This window comes from Haematobia irritans, chromosome 3, assembly GCF_050003625.1.
Source record: "Haematobia irritans isolate KBUSLIRL chromosome 3, ASM5000362v1, whole genome shotgun sequence".
Lineage (NCBI taxonomy): Eukaryota > Metazoa > Arthropoda > Insecta > Diptera > Muscidae > Haematobia > Haematobia irritans.
The window spans coordinates 63,253,436-63,275,342 of NC_134399.1; the positions used below are offsets into that span (position 1 = coordinate 63,253,436).

The 21,907-nt window shown below is 33.2% G+C and overlaps 1 protein-coding gene and 1 long non-coding RNA gene across 2 annotated transcripts; one reads left to right on the forward strand and one right to left on the reverse strand.

Moving 5' to 3' along the window:
• Positions 1-3,722: 3,722 nt before the first annotated feature.
• On the reverse strand, positions 3,723-4,373 carry LOC142230956 (uncharacterized). The gene is made up of 3 exons (XM_075301574.1): positions 4,350-4,373; positions 3,945-4,283; positions 3,723-3,881 (listed from the first exon to the last, which is right to left on the reverse strand). The coding sequence occupies exons 1-3, from the start codon at positions 4,371-4,373 to the stop codon at positions 3,723-3,725; spliced, it is 522 nt and encodes a 173-aa protein (XP_075157689.1).
• A 7,760-nt stretch (positions 4,374-12,133) lies between these two features.
• LOC142231822 (uncharacterized) lies at positions 12,134-12,898 on the forward strand. Its single transcript, XR_012720931.1, has 3 exons — positions 12,134-12,226; positions 12,410-12,626; positions 12,695-12,898. It is a non-coding gene; the product is annotated as an uncharacterized LOC142231822 (long non-coding RNA).
• Positions 12,899-21,907: the final 9,009 nt, after the last annotated feature.

Here is a 21,907-nt window from a genome sequence, read left to right on the forward strand (position 1 = left end):
TATATATATATATATATATATATATATATATATATATATATATATATATATATATATATATATATATATATCTATATATATATATATATATATATATATATATATATATATATATATATATATATATATATATATATATATATATATATATATATATATATATATATATATATATATATATATATTAAGTGATTTCATGTCTTTAAAATACGAATACAAATTTTGCTTAGCATAGAAGACGCATTTAATCTTTGGAACCGAGTATGCTTTTTTTTTTCAGTGTACATCTCAACCGATATGGATGAATTTTTGCAGGTTTAGTTAATACCACTGACGTTTACCTTGAGCTAAATTTGAGTAAGATCGTTTAATAAATAAGGGTTAAAAGGGCCAAATTTTGCAAAATCGATCCGATTTGGACAATTCTTTGCGCATATAGTTAGTACTGTAGAAGATTACATTTAGCCAAATTTGCGTAAGATCGGTTACTAAATAAGGTTTTTATGGCCAAAACTGAACCGTTTCGATGAAATTTTGCACACTGAAAGGGTGGTTTATAAGAATACTTTGTTCCAAATTCGACGCCGATCGGTAAATAAGACAGTGAAATGTGACCCCATTCAGCGAGATCGGGCGATGTATATACGATATATGGGAGCCATTTTAAAAATTTTATCCGATTTTCAATAGCGTTTGTCCTTGTGACAAAATACCGCCGTGTGCCAAATTTCATCAAAATCGATCAATAAATGCGACCGGAATCCTATAAAGAGCAAATATATGGTCGGGCGGACGGACACCATGGGCTAGATCGACTCAGGAGGTGATTTTGAGTCGATCGGTATATATTTATAGAGTCTAAAATCAACATTTGTGGTAGGCACATTGTGATTTAGCGTATAAAATAATAAAACAAAAAAATTGTCAAAGTAAAAAAATTAATTGAGTTTTCCGACCAAAATCAATAAAACTTTTAATTCAATCGATTAAAGCATTATTTTTAATTTATTTACTTATTTTATTTATTCGTATTTTTGGTGACCCTTAGTGCAACAAGATTTATATCTTATATATTAGTGGATTAAACTGATTTCGTGATTGCACACATTATAATTAAAAAATTAATTCATTTTGGTTGTTCGTTAATACGTTCACAAAAAAAAGAAAATAAATTGTTTTCATACATACATACACTGAAAAAAATATTGACCTAATATGGAAGATTATGCAACTTAAATTTTAGGATTCATGACAAAATTCTTTAAAATAATGACATTTTAATTAAAAGAATGTTTATAATCCTGAATTCAAAAAAAATTCATTAAATTTAGGCCACAAATCTTGAAATTTTGCGTCTCTCTCCTAAAGTTGTAGATCTTTGAAGTAAGTCAAATTTTCCTTAAAATAAAGAAAAACAGTTTTAATTTAAAGAAATCGTCTTTATCTCAACTGACATATTGAATTTTTAAATTTAAGATAAAAACGCTTCAAATATAGGCTAAGACTTATTTTAAGCTTTTTTAGCATTAAGAAAACTGTTTTTACTTTGAAGTACCTGGCATAATTTGGATTTTGAAATTGGAATTCATTTGTACATAAATACCTTTATTATTTTATATCGCAAAAAGAGAATAAAAATTCGATGAATGAGATCTGTATCCAATTTTAATTTTATTGATCCAGGGAGGTCCGTAAAAAATGTCTTTATTTTAAAGAAGCCGCATCTTTGGCTCGGAATCAATACCAAAATCCTTAAGGGAAGGTCAAACTCTTTGGATCCAAGTAAACTTTTTTTTTTGAGTGTAGAAAAAGACAAAGATATGATCAGTAATTAAATGAACGAACACTTTGCAATTTGTTACACCCACCCTCAAAAAAAATCGCTTCTCTAACATGTGTTCCAAACATATTTTGCAGGAAGCACATATATTATTGGATACTGCCGAAACATTAATATGTTTGTTTCATGTGAACATATTATATGTTTGGAAGCGTTTTGAGCCCAAAAATATTATATGCTTGGAAGAATTTTCTCCCCAAGAATATTGTGGTCATTCTCTCACATAATTTTCACTTCCACGAAATTTTTTAGTTCTTGGCACCTTTTTCTGTGATACAAATAATGTTGAAGAAATTATTCAATTTTATAATTTTTTAAAATTTTACCTTTCGCCTTGACGGAGAATCGAACCGCCGACCATGCAATTTGTAAGCCAACACACTATCCACTGGGCTACGTAGCTGTTATTGCCATCAAAAGACAATTATCGTTATAAGTTATATTTGTATAGCATAGTTTGCAGCGCCCACGAGCCGAAGCAAACAAAACATTATTCAACAGAAACATATATTTGTTGGCCCCGAGGAGCAGTGGTTAGCATATCCGCCTTGCATGCCAAGGGTCGTGGGTTCAATCCCTGCTCCGACCGAACACTCTTTTTTAATTTACACATTTATATTTATACTATATTAAATTTTTATAATGAAACTTCGAAATGTGGGTTATTAAAGATTTACAGTCAGAAACAGTGCTTGATATAAACGAAATGGACTGAGCTTTTGGATAAAATATTATTTTTTATTGCATAAATAACAACCGGGAACCATGGAATTTGTAAGCCAACACACTACCACTGGGCTACGTGGCTGTTACAGTCACCAGTAGACAATTATCGTTATGAGTTACATTTATATAGCATAGTTTGCAGCGCCCACGAGACCATGCAAACATAACATTATTTACAAGAAACATACATTTGTTGGCCACGTGGAACAGTGGTTCGCATGTCTGACTTGCATGCAAAGGGTCGTGGGTTCAATCCCTGCTCCGACCGAACCAATTTTTTTTTAATTTACACATTTATATTTATACTATATTAAATTTTTATAATGAAACTTCGAAATGTGGGTTATTAAAGATTTACAGTCAGAAACAGTGCTTGATATAAACGAAATGGACAGAGCTTTTGGATAAAATATTATTTTTTATTGCATAAATAACAATTTTGTAACAAAAAACTGTTTTATATAAAAGTTTGAAATTTTGAAAGGAATTCAAAAACTCTAACGAAAGAAGAACGTGGAGTCGAGCACAAACATAAATATATAAATAATTTTATAATAAACATACACATAAATTTATTTAGGAGTGAACAATTTTTTACTAGCATTTAACACTATTTTAAATACATTTACAATTTTCTCTTTACTGCGAATAGTCATTCTGATATTCAAATTAAATAATATTTAGACTTAAGCATATCAAATTTTTGGCCTTTTGATTATCTCGATGTGTTATGTTGATTTCTTTCGTCAACCCTCCCGGTTTCCATCTCTATTTCTTTCTCTATACTCTCTCTGTTGCTCTCTAAATAAAATATTACAACATATATATGTTTACTCGAAATTTGTAAATGTATATATGTTTACATTCACACATATTATTTTTATGAAACATTCATGAGCCAAACATAATATGTTCTAACATATTAACATATGTGTCCCAAACATTAAGTGTTAGTTTAGGAACATTATATGTTTGCACTTAAATATATTGTGTTTAAAAATTGTGCCCGAAACACATTTTGTTTATATCGGAACATATGAAAAACATATTTTTCTAACAGTGCAAGTACAGAAAGAAACAAAGATATGACCACAAACTAAGTGCAGGAACACTTTGCAATTGGTTACACAAATTGAAAGATGAAAATTCATTCACCTTAGGGTTTTTTCTGCATTGTCAATCCCTGTAAGCGATATGTTACGAGATGAATTTCCTTCTGCAAAAACTCTAAACTAATGTTGAAGTACACTATAGGCGTGTACAAAGGAAATTGGGCATCAGTAAGAATAATATTCGTTATATTGTACATCATGTTCTGAAAGAGAAAGATTTTTAACGTTTTGTTTTTGGTAAATCTAATATGGATTGTTTTTCTTACACCTTTGACTGGACATGATATGGGTATATTGCTCTTTCTTCTTATTTCATTCATTACATCCCGTATAATTGGTACTTTACTTGAATGCTCCAGAAGATCACATATTCCCATCTTCGCATCCAGAATTCGAATTATTTTTGTGCCTTTGATTGGTGTTAATTCAAATAGAAATCGAAGATCAACATTTGTAGGTAATGTCCGATCCAATAGGAACATAACATTTAGGGCATATTTATTTTTGGCAACTTTAATGACGTCACATTCGGCAAGTTTGACAAGGCTAGTATATGCGGGACACGTGACATTGTGGAAATGTACATTAAATGGACGTTTTCCACACTAAATGATGATAATTTTGTTGTGGTTATAACATGTACGCTTGTGTTGGTGGATCAGGAATCTTACCTCGACTGAGAATATACAATACATATTGATTAAAATTAATATAATTAATATCGGAGTCTTAGTCATTGTATTTTCAAAAAATTTTAAACAATCCCTGATTTGGGGTGATTCAATGTTGTTCATGGAAGGTGTTCACTATAATTGACTTATGTAACAACTAATGGACGCAAACAAGTTTTAAAATTATTATTATTATTTTTTTTTTTTTTGGTAATTTAATATCCACGTCTACTTAACTGAAATTAAAAATACATCAGAAAAATCTAAAATCTACAAATATTTAGTTCAGTGCTCAGTGATTTATTTGAATTTTTAGATAAGGTGGAGGGTGGCACAACAACAACAAAATATGGGTACTTAATTTTTATACCCACTCCAAACAAAGTTGACGTGGATCCAAAGATTTTGACCTTCCTTAAGTAATTAATTAATTCCGAGCCAAAGATGAGGCTCCTTTAAACCTTAAGAAAATGGTCTGAAAAACAATGACATTGAACAAATTTTGAACGTAGCACAGAGGGGCAAGATCGCAAAAAATGGATATTAATTGAAAAATTAAATTTTTGTTTTTTGACAAATACTTAGGATCCGATTAAAGTATATAAAATTCTACATCACTACTGAAAATTTCAATGTCATATGTTGTTTACTTGTCAAGCTGCATTATGTTAAACTTAAACAATTTTTGAGCTATTCGCGCAAAGTATTGTTTTTTTGAAATTCGGTATATTTCGGAGCCTAATATATAGTATTTCGCAAACCAAAAGTAATATTTTCACTATGGAATCTTCAACCTCTGGTATTTTAGCGTTGTTCTACAAAAATTGTGTAAACAAAAAATGTGTAAAAATATTTTGAAAAAATATTTTAAAATGTGTCTAAATTTTGGCTATTTTCAAAATATCTTTGAATATTTAAACATGTATGGGGTCACTTGGCGTTAGAATATTAATGTTTTAATAAACTACAATTCCTAGGCTTTCATATTAAGTAATAAAATGTTGCGCGTTTTTGCGCGAAATTTTTTTTTATTAAATTAACTGTGAAAATTTTTGTCTTTTCTTAGCTTTTTCTTCGTTTTCTTTGTTATAACTGTTGTTTTTAAATATCGTTAGCAACTGTGTGTTACAATGATAAGAGTATTTGTTATTGTGCGTTATGTGTTGTGTATTGAAATGCGAAAACGTCAACACGTCTGACGTTTTCGCATGATGTAAAACTTGGAATTGGGTTCCTGGGTTGTCCGAAACAAAGATTTTAAGAACTACAGAGAACATTTTTCTCGCAAATGTAGTCGAGAGGATTGCCATTGAAACATATTAAATAGGTTCCTACTTAGTTAAGATCCAATCCTATCTGGTAAATCAAAATTGCCAAAAAAAGAAAAAATCCACCAACTTCCAAAATCAGTGATAGATCTACTTGTTTCGCCTTCAGTTTTGACGAACGTGGCTCCAGAAGGCACAAATCATGAAACAGATGACGACGATGATTATATGGAGTACAATGCATTCGAGTTTGATGACTTTGGGCATATATTTTAAAATAACAGATCAGAAACACATGTCTTATAATATAAAACGATATAAATATAAAAACATATGTATAAACTTTTTTCCTACTTTGTAGATATGAAGGAACAAGCTATTTTTATAACAAATTTAATATCTGCTTTGGGTCCCGAATTTAGTTACACATATGATACAACAATACCCCTTACGTCAACGTTATTATAATACAAATAAATTAATTACTATGTGAAAATTGTATTAATTTTTTCCAAAAAACAAAAAAATTCGACTGAGCCAGAACATTTTGTAAAAGGGGGCGTGGCCCTATTTCACCTTGGATGTAACTCATACTGTATGATCAACATATATACCAAATCTCATATTCATACCGCTAATAGTTCATGAGATATATCTGTTCCAAGTTTGAAAGGGCGGTGCCACGCCCAATCATAACCAAGTATAGCCACGGTCTATTAGCAGGACATGCATAGCCAAGGATTATTACCATGTTAACAATACAACATTGGGAAAGTTTCATGACAGTCGGTCCGTTACTATGGCCGCTAGAGCTAGTTTTAATAGTGGGAGTGGCACCGCCCACTTTTCCAAAAGATGTGTAGCCTATGTCACTCAGTGATAACGTAGCATTATAATAGTGAAAGAATTTTTAAAATCGGATAAGTAGTTTAATTAATCTCCATTTTTTGCAATTTTGCCCCACTGTGCGTCGATTGGGATGTGTAGTGATGATGCAAATTGGTCGAAATGACCTGTTTCAGCGGCAGTAATTCACAGGAAGAAGTTTGAGCTCTAATATTTAGCACATGCATTAGTGGCAGTTAAAGAAGTGTACAGTAAAAAAATCAGCTAGTTGGATCGATATATAGGGGAGTTATATCGATGTATATGTCCGTCCGTCGAAATATTTTTATATATAAATATATTAGGTTAGGTTAAGTTAGGTTATGTGGCAGCCCGATGTATCAGGCTCACTTAGACTATTCAGTCCATTGTGATACCACAGTGGTGAACTTCTCTCTTATCACTGAGTGCTGCCCGATTCCATGTTAAGCTCAATGACAAGGGACCTCCTTTTTATAGCCGAGTCCGAACGGCGTTCCACATTCCAGTGAAACCACTTAGAGAAGCTTTGAAACCCTCAGAAATGTCACCAGCATTACTGAGGTGGGATAATCCACCGCTGAAAAATTTCTTGGTGTTCGGTCGTAGCAGGAATCGAACCCACGACCTTGTGTATGCAAGTCGGGCATGCTAACCATTGCACCACGGTGGCTATATTAAATCATTATCAAATTAATTTCTGTACTCAAATACATTAACCCCCATTTTCATAAAGCTCCGTTAGTGTTCCGTTAACTAACCAATTTTTAAACCGTATTATGGACGAAGCTGTCATCTTGCATATATATTCCATATGCCAGTTAGGAACTTAACTGACGAAAATTTTGCAGTTAAAGTTAACTGGAGAGAAGATATTTGCAATTTACTTTCTGTTAACTGGCAGTTAAATCCTAACGGAGCTACAATATTCTCTTAAACAATATTCTCTGAAAGGTTTATATATAACATCTATCCACACGGTTCATCAATACTTATTTAAACTGTAAAGAAAGATGAGTTGGTTATGTTAACATTTGTAAATAAACTCTTACGTTAAACTATTCTAACGTTTCTTCGGCATCTAGTTCGATATCCAAATGAGGTATAAAGTCTTCATCTTCTGACTCTGAAGAATTCTCTGTTACTGCAGTACTTGGTGTAGGACATTGACTCTCAGGAATCCTTATCTTGGAAGAGGAAGTCGTTTCTGAGCCGAAGCGCGGTTTGTTAAACAATATCGGAATTGTTGATTTTGATGGTGCCTAAAATGAGTTATATTATGAGTTGGGGTAAATTGGGGCAAAAGATTTTTTCACGATATGAAAGCTCACATCTTGACATATCTACAGATACAAATAATTTTGCGAATAAACTCGAATGAAGACAGTACTATTCCCAGAAACACAGACGCCACGATCAAAACGTCACTACAAACACTACACACTTTAACGCAGATTTTTATTAAACACAACACTTTTATTTAAAAAATAATTCTAACATATTATTATACATACCTTCAGAAGTAATTTCCATTTTTTAGATATTTGTTATTATATCAACTATTATTAAAAAACGTATTTTTCTAATTCACTATTTTGAAGTAAATCAACAGAAAACGAAGATGAAAAACAACAGTTGTTTTGACAGCTTCGTTATAAAAACAGAGATGCCACCTGGTCATAATTTTTTAGTTTTCGGATATTCTAAATAGTTTCCTACAAATTGCAATTCTTAGTTTTAACAAAAACATAACTTTAAAAATTGACTTTCTGCCGCTGTAACAGGTCATTTCGACCAATGTGCGATGGAGTGGAAAACATATCTGCAGTGCTGGGGATGAATTTTGAAGGAATCGTAAAAAGGGAGGAAGCCATATATATTGACCTTCTTGGCAACATACTGGTGAATTAGCACGAATATTGGTGCTTTATTATACTTTGGTTCTCTAGACTGCCAGTTAAAATGACATGGGTTCAAAACAAAACATTTTTTATATAACATATAGCCCCCGTAACATATAAACCGATCGACAGATTTGGCTTGCGGAGCCTCAAAGAGAAGCAAATTTCATCCGATCCGGCTGAAATTTGTTTCTTGGTTTTTAGTATATTGTCTCTAACAACCATGCAAAACTTGGCCTACATCGGTCCATAATTATATATAGCCCCCATATCAACCGATCCACAGAATTCGTTGCGGAGCCTCAAAGAGAAGCAAATTTCATCCGATCCGGCTGAAATTTGGTACATGGTATTGGTATTTGGTCTTTAACAACCATGCAAAACTTGGTCGGTCCGATCCGGCTGAAATTTGGTACATGGTTTTGGTATTTGGTCTCAAACAACCATGGAAAACTTGGTCGGTCCGATCCGGTTGAAATTTGGTGCATGGTTTTGGTATTTGGTTTCTAACAACCATGCAAAAATTGGTCGGTCGGTCCATAATTATATATAGGCACCATATAAACCGATCGACAGATTTGGCTTGCGGAGCCTCAAAGAGAAGCAAATTTCATCCGATCCGGCTGAAATTTGTTTCTTGGTTTTTAGTATATTGTCTCTAACAACCATGCAAAACTTGGTCTACATCGGTCCATAATTATATATAGCCCCCATATCAACCGATCCCCAGAATTCGTTGCGGAGCCTCAAAGAGAAGCAAATTTCATCCGATCCGGCTGAAATTTGGTACATGGTATTGGTATTTGGTCTTTAACAACCATGCAAAACTTGGTCGGTCCGATCCGGCTGAAATTTGGTACATGGTTTTGGTATTTGGTCTCAAACAACCATGCAAAACTTGGTCGGTCCATAATTATATATAGGCCCCATATAAACCGATCCCCAGATTTGGCTTGCGGAGCCTCAAAGAGAAGCAAATTTTATCCGATCCGGCTAAAATTTGGTGCATAATGTTGGTATATAGTCTCTGACAACCATGCATAAATTTAGCCACATCGGTTCATAATTATATATAGTCCCCATATAAACCGATCCCCAGATTTGGCTTGCGGAGCCTCTAAGAGTAGCAAATTTCATCCGATCCGGCTGAAATTTGGTACATGGGTTTGGTATATGGTCTCTAACAACCATGCAAAACTTGGTCTACATCGTTCCATAATTATATATAGCCCCCATATAAACCGATCCCCAGATTTGGCTTGTGGATCCTCTAAGAGAAGCAAATTCCATACGATACGGTTGAAATTTGCAACGTGGTATTAGTATGTTATATGGCCGCTAACAACCATACCATATCGGTCTGTAGTTATAAAGGGTGGTTAAAATTTCAAGGGCCGATGTTGATTTTGAATAAAACACAAACTATTTAGGAAATTATTGTAATTTTATTTTATTATGATATATTGGTATTACTCAATTATGTATGGAACAAAATATCGGCCAAATGGGAGCCGCGACCTCGGTGGCACACCTTCATTCGATGGTCCAAATTTTCGATGACGCTGAGGCATAATGGAGGTTCTATGCCGTTAATGTGCCGAATTATCTCATCCTTTAGCTCTTGAATTGTTGCTGGCTTATCGACGTACACCTTTTCTTTCAAATAACCCCAAAGAAAAAAGCCCAACGGTGTCAAATCACATGATCTTGGCGGCCAATTGACATCGCTATTACGCGAGATAACACGGCCATTGAATTTGTTGCGCAAAAGAGCCATTGTTTCGTTAGCTGTGTGGCAAGTGGCACCGTCCTGCTGAAACCACATATCGTCCACATCCATATCTTCCAATTCGGGCCATAAAAAGTTCGTTATCATCTCACGATAGCGAACACCATTCACAGTAACTGCCTGACCGGCCTCATTTTGGAAAAAATATGGCCCGATGATGCCGCCAGCCCATAAACCGCACCAAACAGTCACTCTTTGTGGGTGCATTGGTTTTTCGACAATCACTCTTGGATTCTCATTCGCCCAAATGCGGCAATTCTGTTTATTGACGAATCCACTGAGGTGAAAATGTGCCTCATCACTGAAGATGATTTTCTTCGAAAATTGATCATCCACTGTTGCCATTTCTTGTAACCATTTAACACGTTGTTGGATTGTGTATCTCTCCATGGTTCAAATTGAGTAAGTCTGAAATAGAGAAATGTCAAATAAATTTCGGAAAAAAAACTTGGCGTTTAGGTGTGGTTTTTATATAGCTCCCATATATATCTTTCATCCGATTTGCACTTATATGGTTTCAAAAGCCAGAGTTTTGACCTGAGTTGCTTCAAATTTTGCATAAGGAGTACGTTTAATAGTATCGTTAAGTGTGCCAAATTTGGTTGAAATCGGTTCAGATTTAGATATAGCTCCCATATATATCTTTCGCCCGATTTACACCCATATGAAAACGGAGGCCAAAATTATGCTCCCATTTACGTTTTTTGTTGAGAAAGCAGGATTATTATTCTAACTATGCATGTCAAATTTGGTCAAAATCGGTTCATATTTAGATATAGCTCCCATATATATGTACGCCAGAGTAGGGGAAATATGGTAGAATGTTTCATATTTTAGGCCCATTTTCAATGGGAGTTTCCTCCAATTGACTCGATAGATTCCACAGAGAATACATTTAATATGCTATTTAAGTGTGCCATCTTGATCTAATATGGCCAAAATACCCACATTTTACACAAAATTCTGTGATGATTTCCCCATATCGTAGTCATATCCTACACACTGTAATGCCAAACTTTCCACAGAATGGTAGAATTTTAAATAAAGCTCCGACTTGTAGAAATATCGCCCGAATTAACCAAATAATATATCACAACCTACAATTGACCACAAATCTTGGCGAGATTTGACCAATATCCTTGTAAAATCGCCACTGCTGAGTAGCAAAAATTTTAAATATTACTCAAATTGTCCTATATCCCGAATACATATGTATCGCCCGATAAATCATAAATGCTCTTTTGTACAATTGCATCAAAATTGCTCTAGCTTTATTATTTCCCATATTTTTTTACTAACATTGTGTTTCATCCCAGAGGGCTAAACCTACTTAATTTTTAATTCTAGCGATTTTGTAGAATTACAAAAAATTTTCTCCAAATCGTTTCAGATATAAATATTTGTATATGGGAATATAAACCTTGATAATAACTCCCAACAAATTTGAAGGAGTTGAGACGGTAACACAAATTTTGGTCTACATAATGGTGAAGGGTATAATATAGTCGGCCCCGCCCGACTTTAGACTTTACATACTTGTTTTTAATTTAATATATACCACGTATGGACTGACTTACAATTTAGAAGATGGAGTTAGGAGGTTTTAAGATACCTTGTCATCGGCAAGCGTTACCGCAACCCAATTTTAATTGTGAGCAATAACTCTTAGTTATTTCTCTTATTCCCTAGTTTATATAACCAAAATATGGTACACACGACCAAATATTGGCCGTTATTTATATATTGAAGTAAGCAACCATTTTAAGTTATTTCACCCTGTTGTGTTAACTGATTTATTTTGCCAATGTACTACCATACCCAACTGAAGGTCTATGTAACAAATAATTTGGTTGTGTTAATAGATTTGATAGTTATACATTGAATTTGTTGCTATGGACGACGTGTATATGACAACAAATACATAAGTTTTATTTTTTGTCTCATAAATATATGAATAAAATATATTTTTTGTCTCATAAATATATGAAACTGCAAAATTAAAATTTTTGTGAATATAATTCTATTTTTGTAACATTCTGCCCCTCAAAAAACATTGTAAGTTAAATATGTATATATTTTTCATTTCGAAAGCTGCATTCTTAAGTGGCAAGTTAAACACTAAATGATATTAATACCACTCAATCTTAACCTTTTCACGCATTTTTTCAACTCTATTGGTTTTTTTTTTGATACTGTGGATTTGTGACTCCAATCTAATGAAATATATAATCATGTAAGGCGAACACATTTAAAAAGAGCGCAGTATTTGGTCTATGGCAAATTTACGAACATTTTAATTGCAAACAAATTGGTTTTGTAAGCAATTTGTTTGAAGTGGATGAAGAACTTTGTTTTCTATTTCAAGAAACGGTCCTTGATAGCATCAAAATGCTCAATAAGCATACAATCGTATATCTTCTTTGCAAAGTTGAGAATCTCAAGATTTTACACACAAGTAAATCCCGGTCAGCTTGGACATTAAAGCGAAAAATATAAAAATGTGTCTTTTCTTTTTTCTTCCAGGATTTAGAAAAGAAATCGGAGTACAAATCCAAATTTCGAAGCCCACAATTTTTCTCAAATACAATTTGACAAGGCATTCAGACCCTGGTCTCCCTTGTGCCTGAAAATTTGCCATATCGTTTTGTAAACATCTCCGCTGTAGCGGAGCTCATGAGAGGCATACGTTTTACAAGATTATTTTGTCCAGATTCTCTATTAGGTCATTAATCAATACATAATGTTAATATAATATATATTTAAATAATAACTAAAACAAGTATATACGGCCGTAAGTTCGGCCAGGCCGAATCTTATGTACCCTCCACCATGGATTGCGTAGGAACTTCTACTAAAGGCTGTCATCCACAATCGAATTACTTAGGTTGCGATAACACTTGCCGATGGCAAGGTATCGTAAAACTTTTTAACACTGTCTTCTAAATTGTAAGTTAGTCCATAAGGGGTATATATTAAACAAAAAAAGGCCGATTAAATACGTATATAATTCAGTTTGACAAAATTTTCTATAGAAATAAAATTTTGACAAAATTTTCTATAGAAATAAAATTTTGACAAAATTTTCTATAGAAATAAAAACTTGACAAAATTTTCTATAGAAATACAATGTTGACAAAATTTTCTATGGAAGTAAAATGTTGACAAAATTTTCTATAGCAATAAAATTTTGACAAAATTTTCTATAGAAATAAAATGTTGACAAAATTTTCTATAGAAATAAAATGTTGACAAACATTGCTATAGAAATAAAATGTTGACAAAATTTTCTACAGAAATAAATTTTTTACAAAATTTTCTATAGAAATAAAATTTTGACAAAATTTTCTATGGAAATAAAATGTTGACAAACATTGCTATAGAAATAAACTTTTTACAACACTTTCTATAGAAATGAAATTTTGACAAAACTTTCTATAGTAATAAAATTTGACAATTTTTACATGGCTGTTAGAGGCCATATACTAACGAAATGTACCAAATTTCAACCGCATCGGATGACTTTTGCTCCTCCAAGAGGCTCCGGAGGTCAAATCTGGGGATCGGTTTATATGGGAGCTATATATAATTATGGACCGATATGGACCAATTTTTGCATGCTTGTTAGAGACCGCATACTAACATCAGGTACCCAATTTCAAACGGATCGGATGAATTTTGCCCCTCCAAGAGGCTCCGGAGGTCAAATCTGGGGATCGGTTTATATGGGAGCTATATATAATTATGGACCGATATGGACCAGTTTTTCCATGGTTGTTAGAGACCATATACTAATACCACGTACCAAATTTCAATCGGGTAGGATGAAGTTTGCTCCTCCAAGAGGCTCCGGAGGTCAAATCTGGGGATCGGTTTATATGGGAGCTATATATATTTATGGACCGATATGGACCAATTTTTGCATGGTTCTTAGAGACCGTATACTAACATCAGGTACCAAATTTCAACCGGATCGGATGAATTTTGCCCCTCCAAGAGGCTCCGGAGGTCAAATCTGGGGATCGGTTTATATGGGGGCTATATATAATTATGGACCGATATGAACCAATTTTTGCATGGTTGTTAGAGACCGTATACTTAGACCACGTACCAAATTTCAACCGGATCGGATGAATTTTGCTGCTCCGGAAGGCTCCGCAAGCCAAATTTGGGGATCGGTTTATATGGGGGCTATACGTAAACGTGGGCCGATATGGCCCATTTTCAATACCGTCCGACCTACATCAATAACAACTACTTGTGCCAAGTTTCAAGTCGATAGCTAGTTTCGTTCGGAAGTTAGCGTGATTTCCACAGACGGACGGACAGCCGGACAGACGGACGGACATGCTTAGATAGACTCAGAATTTCACCACGACCCAGAATATATATACTTTATGGGGTCTTAGAGCAATATTTCGATGTGTTACAAACGGAATGACAAAGTTAATATACCCCCATCCTATGGTGAAGGGTATAAAAATAACAAATAGATGGTTTATTTAATTTCACAAGCTTTGGTTGTCCGACAAAAATAGTTAGTTGTTTTAACAAACAAATGAAATCGTATTGTTATTATTGCCAATTTGAGTGTTGATATGCCAAAATTGTAGTTATCCAAACAATTTTATGTACAGTTGTTACAACAAATTATGTAGGTTATATTCCGATAGTAGACGCAACCAAATAATTCGGTTGGCAAAGAAATTGGTTGGCACAACAAATTTGTTTTCTGTGTGTACGCAATCCATGTATTCACATAAAACCACGTGCAACTTCTGAATAAATAAATTAACACAAAACACAGTAATTCCGTATTCTCCGTCCATTCCCAGAAACAATCAACACACGACAGACGCGCAAAATGAAAATCGTGTGTACCTGGTCAATGTTTTTGTAAAATTCTTTTCGCTGCAACAAAATTAAAAAATTAAATGGTCACGAAAACAATGTACATGGTCTTTATGACCACGTAATGGTTCTAGACACGTCTATACGTAACCTATAAAAATACTTTCTCCCCTGCAAAAAAGCCAAAACAGGTACATGATTTTCCCGGCCATGTAATGTTCTCAAATTCTATCATTTAAATAATAGAAAAATTTTGCCGCATCTGAGAACCATTTAAATGCTTATTGCCAACATATATTTTTCTCCGCTCGAAAATTATTTTTACAAAGACAAAATACATGGTTTGCGCGACAATTACATCCCAGCAAAGAAAGCGTCGCCAAAAAAGTAGTGAAAATGTTCTTTTTGGATCCGGAAGTGGTGCAAAATTGGCACAGAAGCGATTATTTTAACATGAGCTTGTCATAGGACGGATGTCCACCATTTCAACAGCCGTTGTACTGAATTTGCATCACTTCTTAAGGTGTGATGCGAATCCAGTGATTTAGATGTGAATAAAGACATTTTGTGGTATTTTGACGAATAAATATTTTTTTTTATGATTTTTAATGGTTTATAACGCTTGTCTGGAACGTTTGACATGAAATTTTTTCAAAAATTCGCAATTTTTCTAAAAAGGATTTAGCATTTTTTTCGGCTAAATTTAAATAATTTGCACTATTTTATTAATTTTTAATCTGTTTTTAACCCATTTGAAACAATAAAATTTTAAATTTCCCATTAAAAATATGAAAAAAGCGAGTTAGAAAAAATTGACTTTAATGAACTTCCTGTGCAGCTAAAATAAAGAACATCTTTGTGAGAACATATTTGGAAGTGCTTTTAAAGTTGTGCCTTAAGAAGAACTTCCAAAATTTTTTGCTGGGATACTCTAGATAAGCATTAAATGAATGCGGCAACCATGTCCATACATGTTTTTTCTGTGCGTGTATATACGAATAGTCTTAAAATAACATTGAAAAAATTAAAGTAAATAAAAACCAATGTTGTTGTCGTTAACACGTTTTCAAAGGACTTTGATAGCTCATGAAAAAAGGTTGAAAAAAACGAATAAATTCAAATTTGGCTCAGAATCAATACCAATAAAGACAAAATCTTTAGAACCGTACATACGTTTTTTTAGTGTATGGAAGACAAAATGAAGGAGATAAAATTTTTAATATATTGTTATTTTTTAACATCAAAACATACAATAAAAAAATTCGTATTGATAGCATCAAAAGATTATTATGAGCGCTATACAAACAAATCTGCAGATTGTGAATGGGATGGTATTACATTGTCGAAAATTAGACAACAATTGGTTTGTTTGCGTACTTTTCCCATAAAAATTATTCAGTATAAACTTGCAAGACAATAAGAATAGGATTTACCCTCTTGGGTAAAATTAGCAAAAATTTACACGTTTATGTTAACTCAACGATTTTAAACCAATTAAAAGTAAACATATTGATATTTTCTAACACACTACTATGTCACATTGTGCAATATATCGCACATATGAATTGTTAATGACTAAAAACAGCTGTTAATTGCGTGCTACCTCTTGCAAGTTTTTACTGGGGACAAATGTTCTTCCTGGAGTAAACGAATGACTTCCAGTAAAATTTTGTGATAGTAATCAAAATTTATAGGGTACTCAACGGGTCTAATATGACATGAATATTGTCATAGTCTTACAAAAATACAATTAAAATGAAGACAATTAAATTAAATTGCATTCCAAGTGAAATAAAACATTTAAGTTTTTTTATCTAGCGGTTTTTAGTGAAACAATTCTTGCAACGCTGTCTGAGGCCATATAAGTGGATATCGGGCGAAAAACATATATGGGAGCTAATTCTAAATCTGAACCGATTTCAGTTTTGACCAAAAACACATAATTATGCCAAATTTGACGTCGATTGGGCTTAAATTACAACCTAGACTTTGATTACAAAAATGTGTTCACAGACAGACGGACATGGCTAGATCGACTCAGGGACCGCCCCTGAGCATTATTGCCAAAGATAATAAATTATTCCATACCTATACCTTGCCAAACTCATAATACCTTGTTCCACAGTAGAGGTGTGCACGTGAATAATATTTTACTCACGACGGAAAAATCTTACTCATGCACGATATTGTTTGGTAGGACTCACGTACACTGAAAAAACAGTGAACCCACCAGGAAGAAAAATTTCGGTTGATTTTAGAAAATTCTGAATATTTTGAGAAAATTTTAACTAAACAGTATAACAAACACTGGCATCACGCCGATGTCATTAAAATAAGTAAATATTTTTCTACAAATTCAAGAAAATCTATTAGACAAAATTAGGTTTTTTCATTTGTTAAAAAAAATTTTGTAGTTTGAAGGAAAAAATTGGAGTTCAAAATTGAAAGAATGTCTTTAGTGACATACGAAGTTCATGAAGAACGCATTTGTAGTAAAATTTACAAATTTAAAGAAATATTGAACTATTTTGTGGAAGACGCGAACTTAGTTAATCTTTATCCTTCATTTGTGTACAGTTTTTTCCTCGGTTTTAGTTAATTTAACTAACGTACACAAAAAATTATTAGAGTAGAGGAAACTTTCTTCAAACATAATAATTCCATGAACTAAAATAAAGTTAAATTGGCTTTAGTGAAGTAGAGAGTTCACTTTGTTTTGAGTGTATACTCACGAAAAGAAAATTTATACTCACGCACGAAAATGTCGTGACTCACGAATAATTTTATGAGTAATTTACCTTAGCGACGTGTCTAAAAACTTGAGCATTATTAAACTCTTAACATCGCAGGTGTCACTAAACTTGTAAGTGAATTCAACTCGTAAGTGGTTTATTTTCGTGGGCGGGATTATGTTCGTGAGCGTATTTTGCCGAAATTCGTTACTCACGCACACTCAAGATGAAATTATTGTTGTGACTCACGCTCACGCACCACATTTGGTTTGTTACTCACGACGTTGCCATCAGTGTGACTCACAAAAATTTTCGTGAGTTACGAAAATTTCGTGTCATCTGCACACCTCTATTCCAAAATCAACAAAACTTTTAATTGAATCAATTAAAGCTTTACATTAGTGAATTATACTCATTTCTTGATTGAAGACACATCAATTAAAATATTAATTCGTTTTGTTTAATCGTTCACAGAACGAAAAAATATTTATTTCATAAAAGATACGAAGATCCAAATGAAACATTTATCAATTTTCCTGCGATAAACTTTTTAAAAGATTTAACATCCAGAGTTTATCCAGAGTATACTTGTAAGTTTAATATCTATAAAAAATTTGATAACAATATCGCAAGCGATTTATCAACATTAAGTTGATACAAAATTCCACTATTGGATAAAAATTTCGTAACACAGAAAAAAACTTTCACAAAAATGTATCCAGTTAAAATCTCTATTGAGTTTTAAAAAATATTCAATTAAAAATTTGATTGATTCAACAAATTTTTTAATGGAACAAAAATCAATCACAACAAGTAAGTAAAGTAGAAAGTCGGGCGGGGCCGACTATATCATACCCAAACCACCATTACAGAAATAGTAATCAAAAGCATTTGTGGGTTAACATTGATATAGGTCTGGGAGATAAACCGCAGTTGCATATTTAAGAAAATTAAGGGGTACATGTCTATGGGTGCTTTGTGTCAATCTGACTATAGCTCATAGTCAACGTTGCCAGGGAAAATGTTCGGTTTACCCTACGAGGACAAAAAAAGTTCCCTACTTTCCTATACATTCCCAAACAATTTTCCCTACTATATTTTTCGTTAAATTTAAAAAAAAAAATTATTATCCTAAAACATGAATATGCAACGTATATAACTTAGAATATAAATTTCTATTACGACCACGGTTGCCACAGTTGGTAGAATTCTACCCAAATTAGTAATATTTTATGTTAAATCTTTATAAAAATAAAATTTTGGAAAAAGTTTCTATAAATAAATTTTTGTGAGAAATTTTTCTATAGAAATAAAATTTTGAGACAAAATTCCACAGAAATAAAATTTTGAGAAAATTTTTTATAAAAATAATATTTTGAAAAAAATTTCTATAGAAATACAATTTTGACAAAATGTGCTATAGAAATAAAATGTTCACAAAATTTTCTACAGGAATAAAGTTTACCACACATTGTTAAAGATCAAGCCTTGCCGGCTTCTAATTTCCTCCTCTAGAGCCACCAAAATGTAAAAATTATTACAAATTGTGTTGAGTGAAAATGTCCTACATTGTGGCCCTACGTCCCTACAAGACGCTAAATATTAGAAAAACCCTACATATAGCGAATTTCCCCTACTTCTAGCAACACTGGCTGTGTTGATATTGCACCTACGGAGTTAGTATGCCACTAATATTGAGCCCATTATTAAAAAAGAGAAAATCGTTAAATTAGTGTGGGTAATAAATACAAATTTGTAAAAATCGAGCAATATTCTTATGTAAGAGCTACAAGTACGTATAAGTACGATCGGCTAGTACATCAAAATTTGAAATTTGAGTAACATTGGTTAATAAATAAGAGTACTATGGCCAAATTTGGGAAAATCGAGCGATGCATATATATGGAAGCTATATCTAAATCTGAACTAATTTGCATAATATTTTGCGGGTTTGATTAATACCACAAAAGGTTACCTTGTGCAAGTTTTTAGTAAGATCAGTTAAGAAATGAGGCCTGTATGGTCAAACATAAGGTTATTAGGGGCAAATTTTTCAAAATCGGGTGATACATATATGGGAGCTATATCTACATCTGAACCGATTTCGATGAAATTTTGCACATATAGTTAGTACTGTAGAGGACTGGATCTAGCCAACTTTTAGTAAGATCGGTTAATAAATAAGGGTTCTATGGCCAAATTTTGGAAAATCGGGCTATACATATATATGGGAGCTATATCTAAATCTGAACCGATTTCGATGATTTTTTGCACATATAGTTAGTGCTATAGAAGACTACATTTAGCCAAATTTGGGTAAGATCGGTTGATAAATAAGGGTTTTATGGCCAAATTTAGAAAAATCAGGCGGTACATATATATGGGAGCTATAGCTAAATCTGAACCGATTTCGATGATTTTTTGCACATATAGTTAGTGCTATAGAAGATTATATTTAGCCAACTTTGAGTAAGATCGGTTGATAAATAAAGGTTTTGTGGTCAAATTTGGGAAAATCGGGCGATACATATATATGAGAGCTATATCTAAATCTGAACCGATTTGGATGAAATTTTGCGGACTTGAAGGGCAATGGAAAATTTTACCTTTTGCCAAATTTGGTGACGATCCGTTTGAAAAACGCGCAACGTGACCCCATTTGTCGAAATCGGGCGATACATATATATGGGAGCTATATCTAAATTTGATCCGATTTCTTCCAAATTCAATAGCGTTCGTCCTTGTGCCCAAAAAACTCGCTGAACCAAATTTCATCAAAATCGGTTAATAATTGCGACCGGAATCCTGTGAACAACAAATACATGGACAGACGGACGGACACCAAGCGCTAGATCGACTCAGGAGGTGATTCTGAGTCGATCGGTATATATTTTATGGGGTCTAAAATCAATATTTTTTGGCCGATCAAACTTATTATACCCTGACCACTATGTGGTTTAGGGTATAAATATTAATAGTATCAATTTAAATTGGATCAATTAATTTTTTAATTGATTTTCAATTAATTTTTTAATTGATACTCATTTGTGATCATTTGTGTGATTAAAGACATTTAATTTACAAAATTAATTGGATCAATTAATTTCGTTATTGAATCAAAAAACAATTTTTTTGTGTAAGGTATTTGTCATTTTTCCTGACGTAAGCTTTTTTATCTTTCTGTTCTTATTTGTAAAGGGTGATTTGTTAAGAGCTTGATAACTTTAAAAAAAAAAAAAACGCATAAAATTTGCAAAATCTCATCGGTTCTTTATTTGAAACGTTAGATTGGTCCATGACATTTACTTTTTGAAGATAATTTCATTTAAATGTTGACCGCGGCTGCGTCTTAGGTGGTCCATTCGGAAAGTCCAATTTTGGGCAACTTTTTCGAGCATTTCGGCCGGAATAGCCCGAATTTCTTCGGAAATGTTGTCTTCCAAAGCTGGAATAGTTGCTGGCTTATTTCTGTAGACTTTAGACTTGACGTAGCCCCACAAAAAATAGTCTAAAGGCGTCAAATCGCATGATCTTGGTGGCCAACTTACCGGTCCATTTCTTGAGATGAATTGTTCTCCGAAGTTTTCCCTCAAAATGGCCATAGAATCGCGAGCTGTGTGGCATGTAGCGCCATCTTGTTGAAACCACATGTCAACCAAGTTCAGTTCTTCCATTTTTGGCAACAAAAAGTTTGTTAGCATCGAACGATAGCGATCGCCATTCACCGTAACGTTGCGTCCAACAGCATCTTTGAAAAAATACGGTCCAATGATTCCACCAGCGTACAAACCACACCAAACAGTGCATTTTTCGGGATGCATGGGCAGTTCTTGAACGGCTTCTGGTTGCTCTTCACTCCAAATGCGGCAATTTTGCTTATTTACGTAGCCATTCAACCAGAAATGAGCCTCATCGCTGAACAAAATTTGTCGATAAACACATTTCGAACCGAACACTGATTTTGGTAATAAAATTCAATGATTTGCAAGCGTTGCTCGTTAGTAAGTCTATTCATGATGAAATGTCAAAGCATACTGAGCATCTTTCTCTTTGACACCATGTCTGAAATCCCACGTGATCTGTCAAATACTAATGCATGAAAATCCTAACCTCAAAAGAATCACCCTTTAATTAATGAATATAAAAATATCGTCAT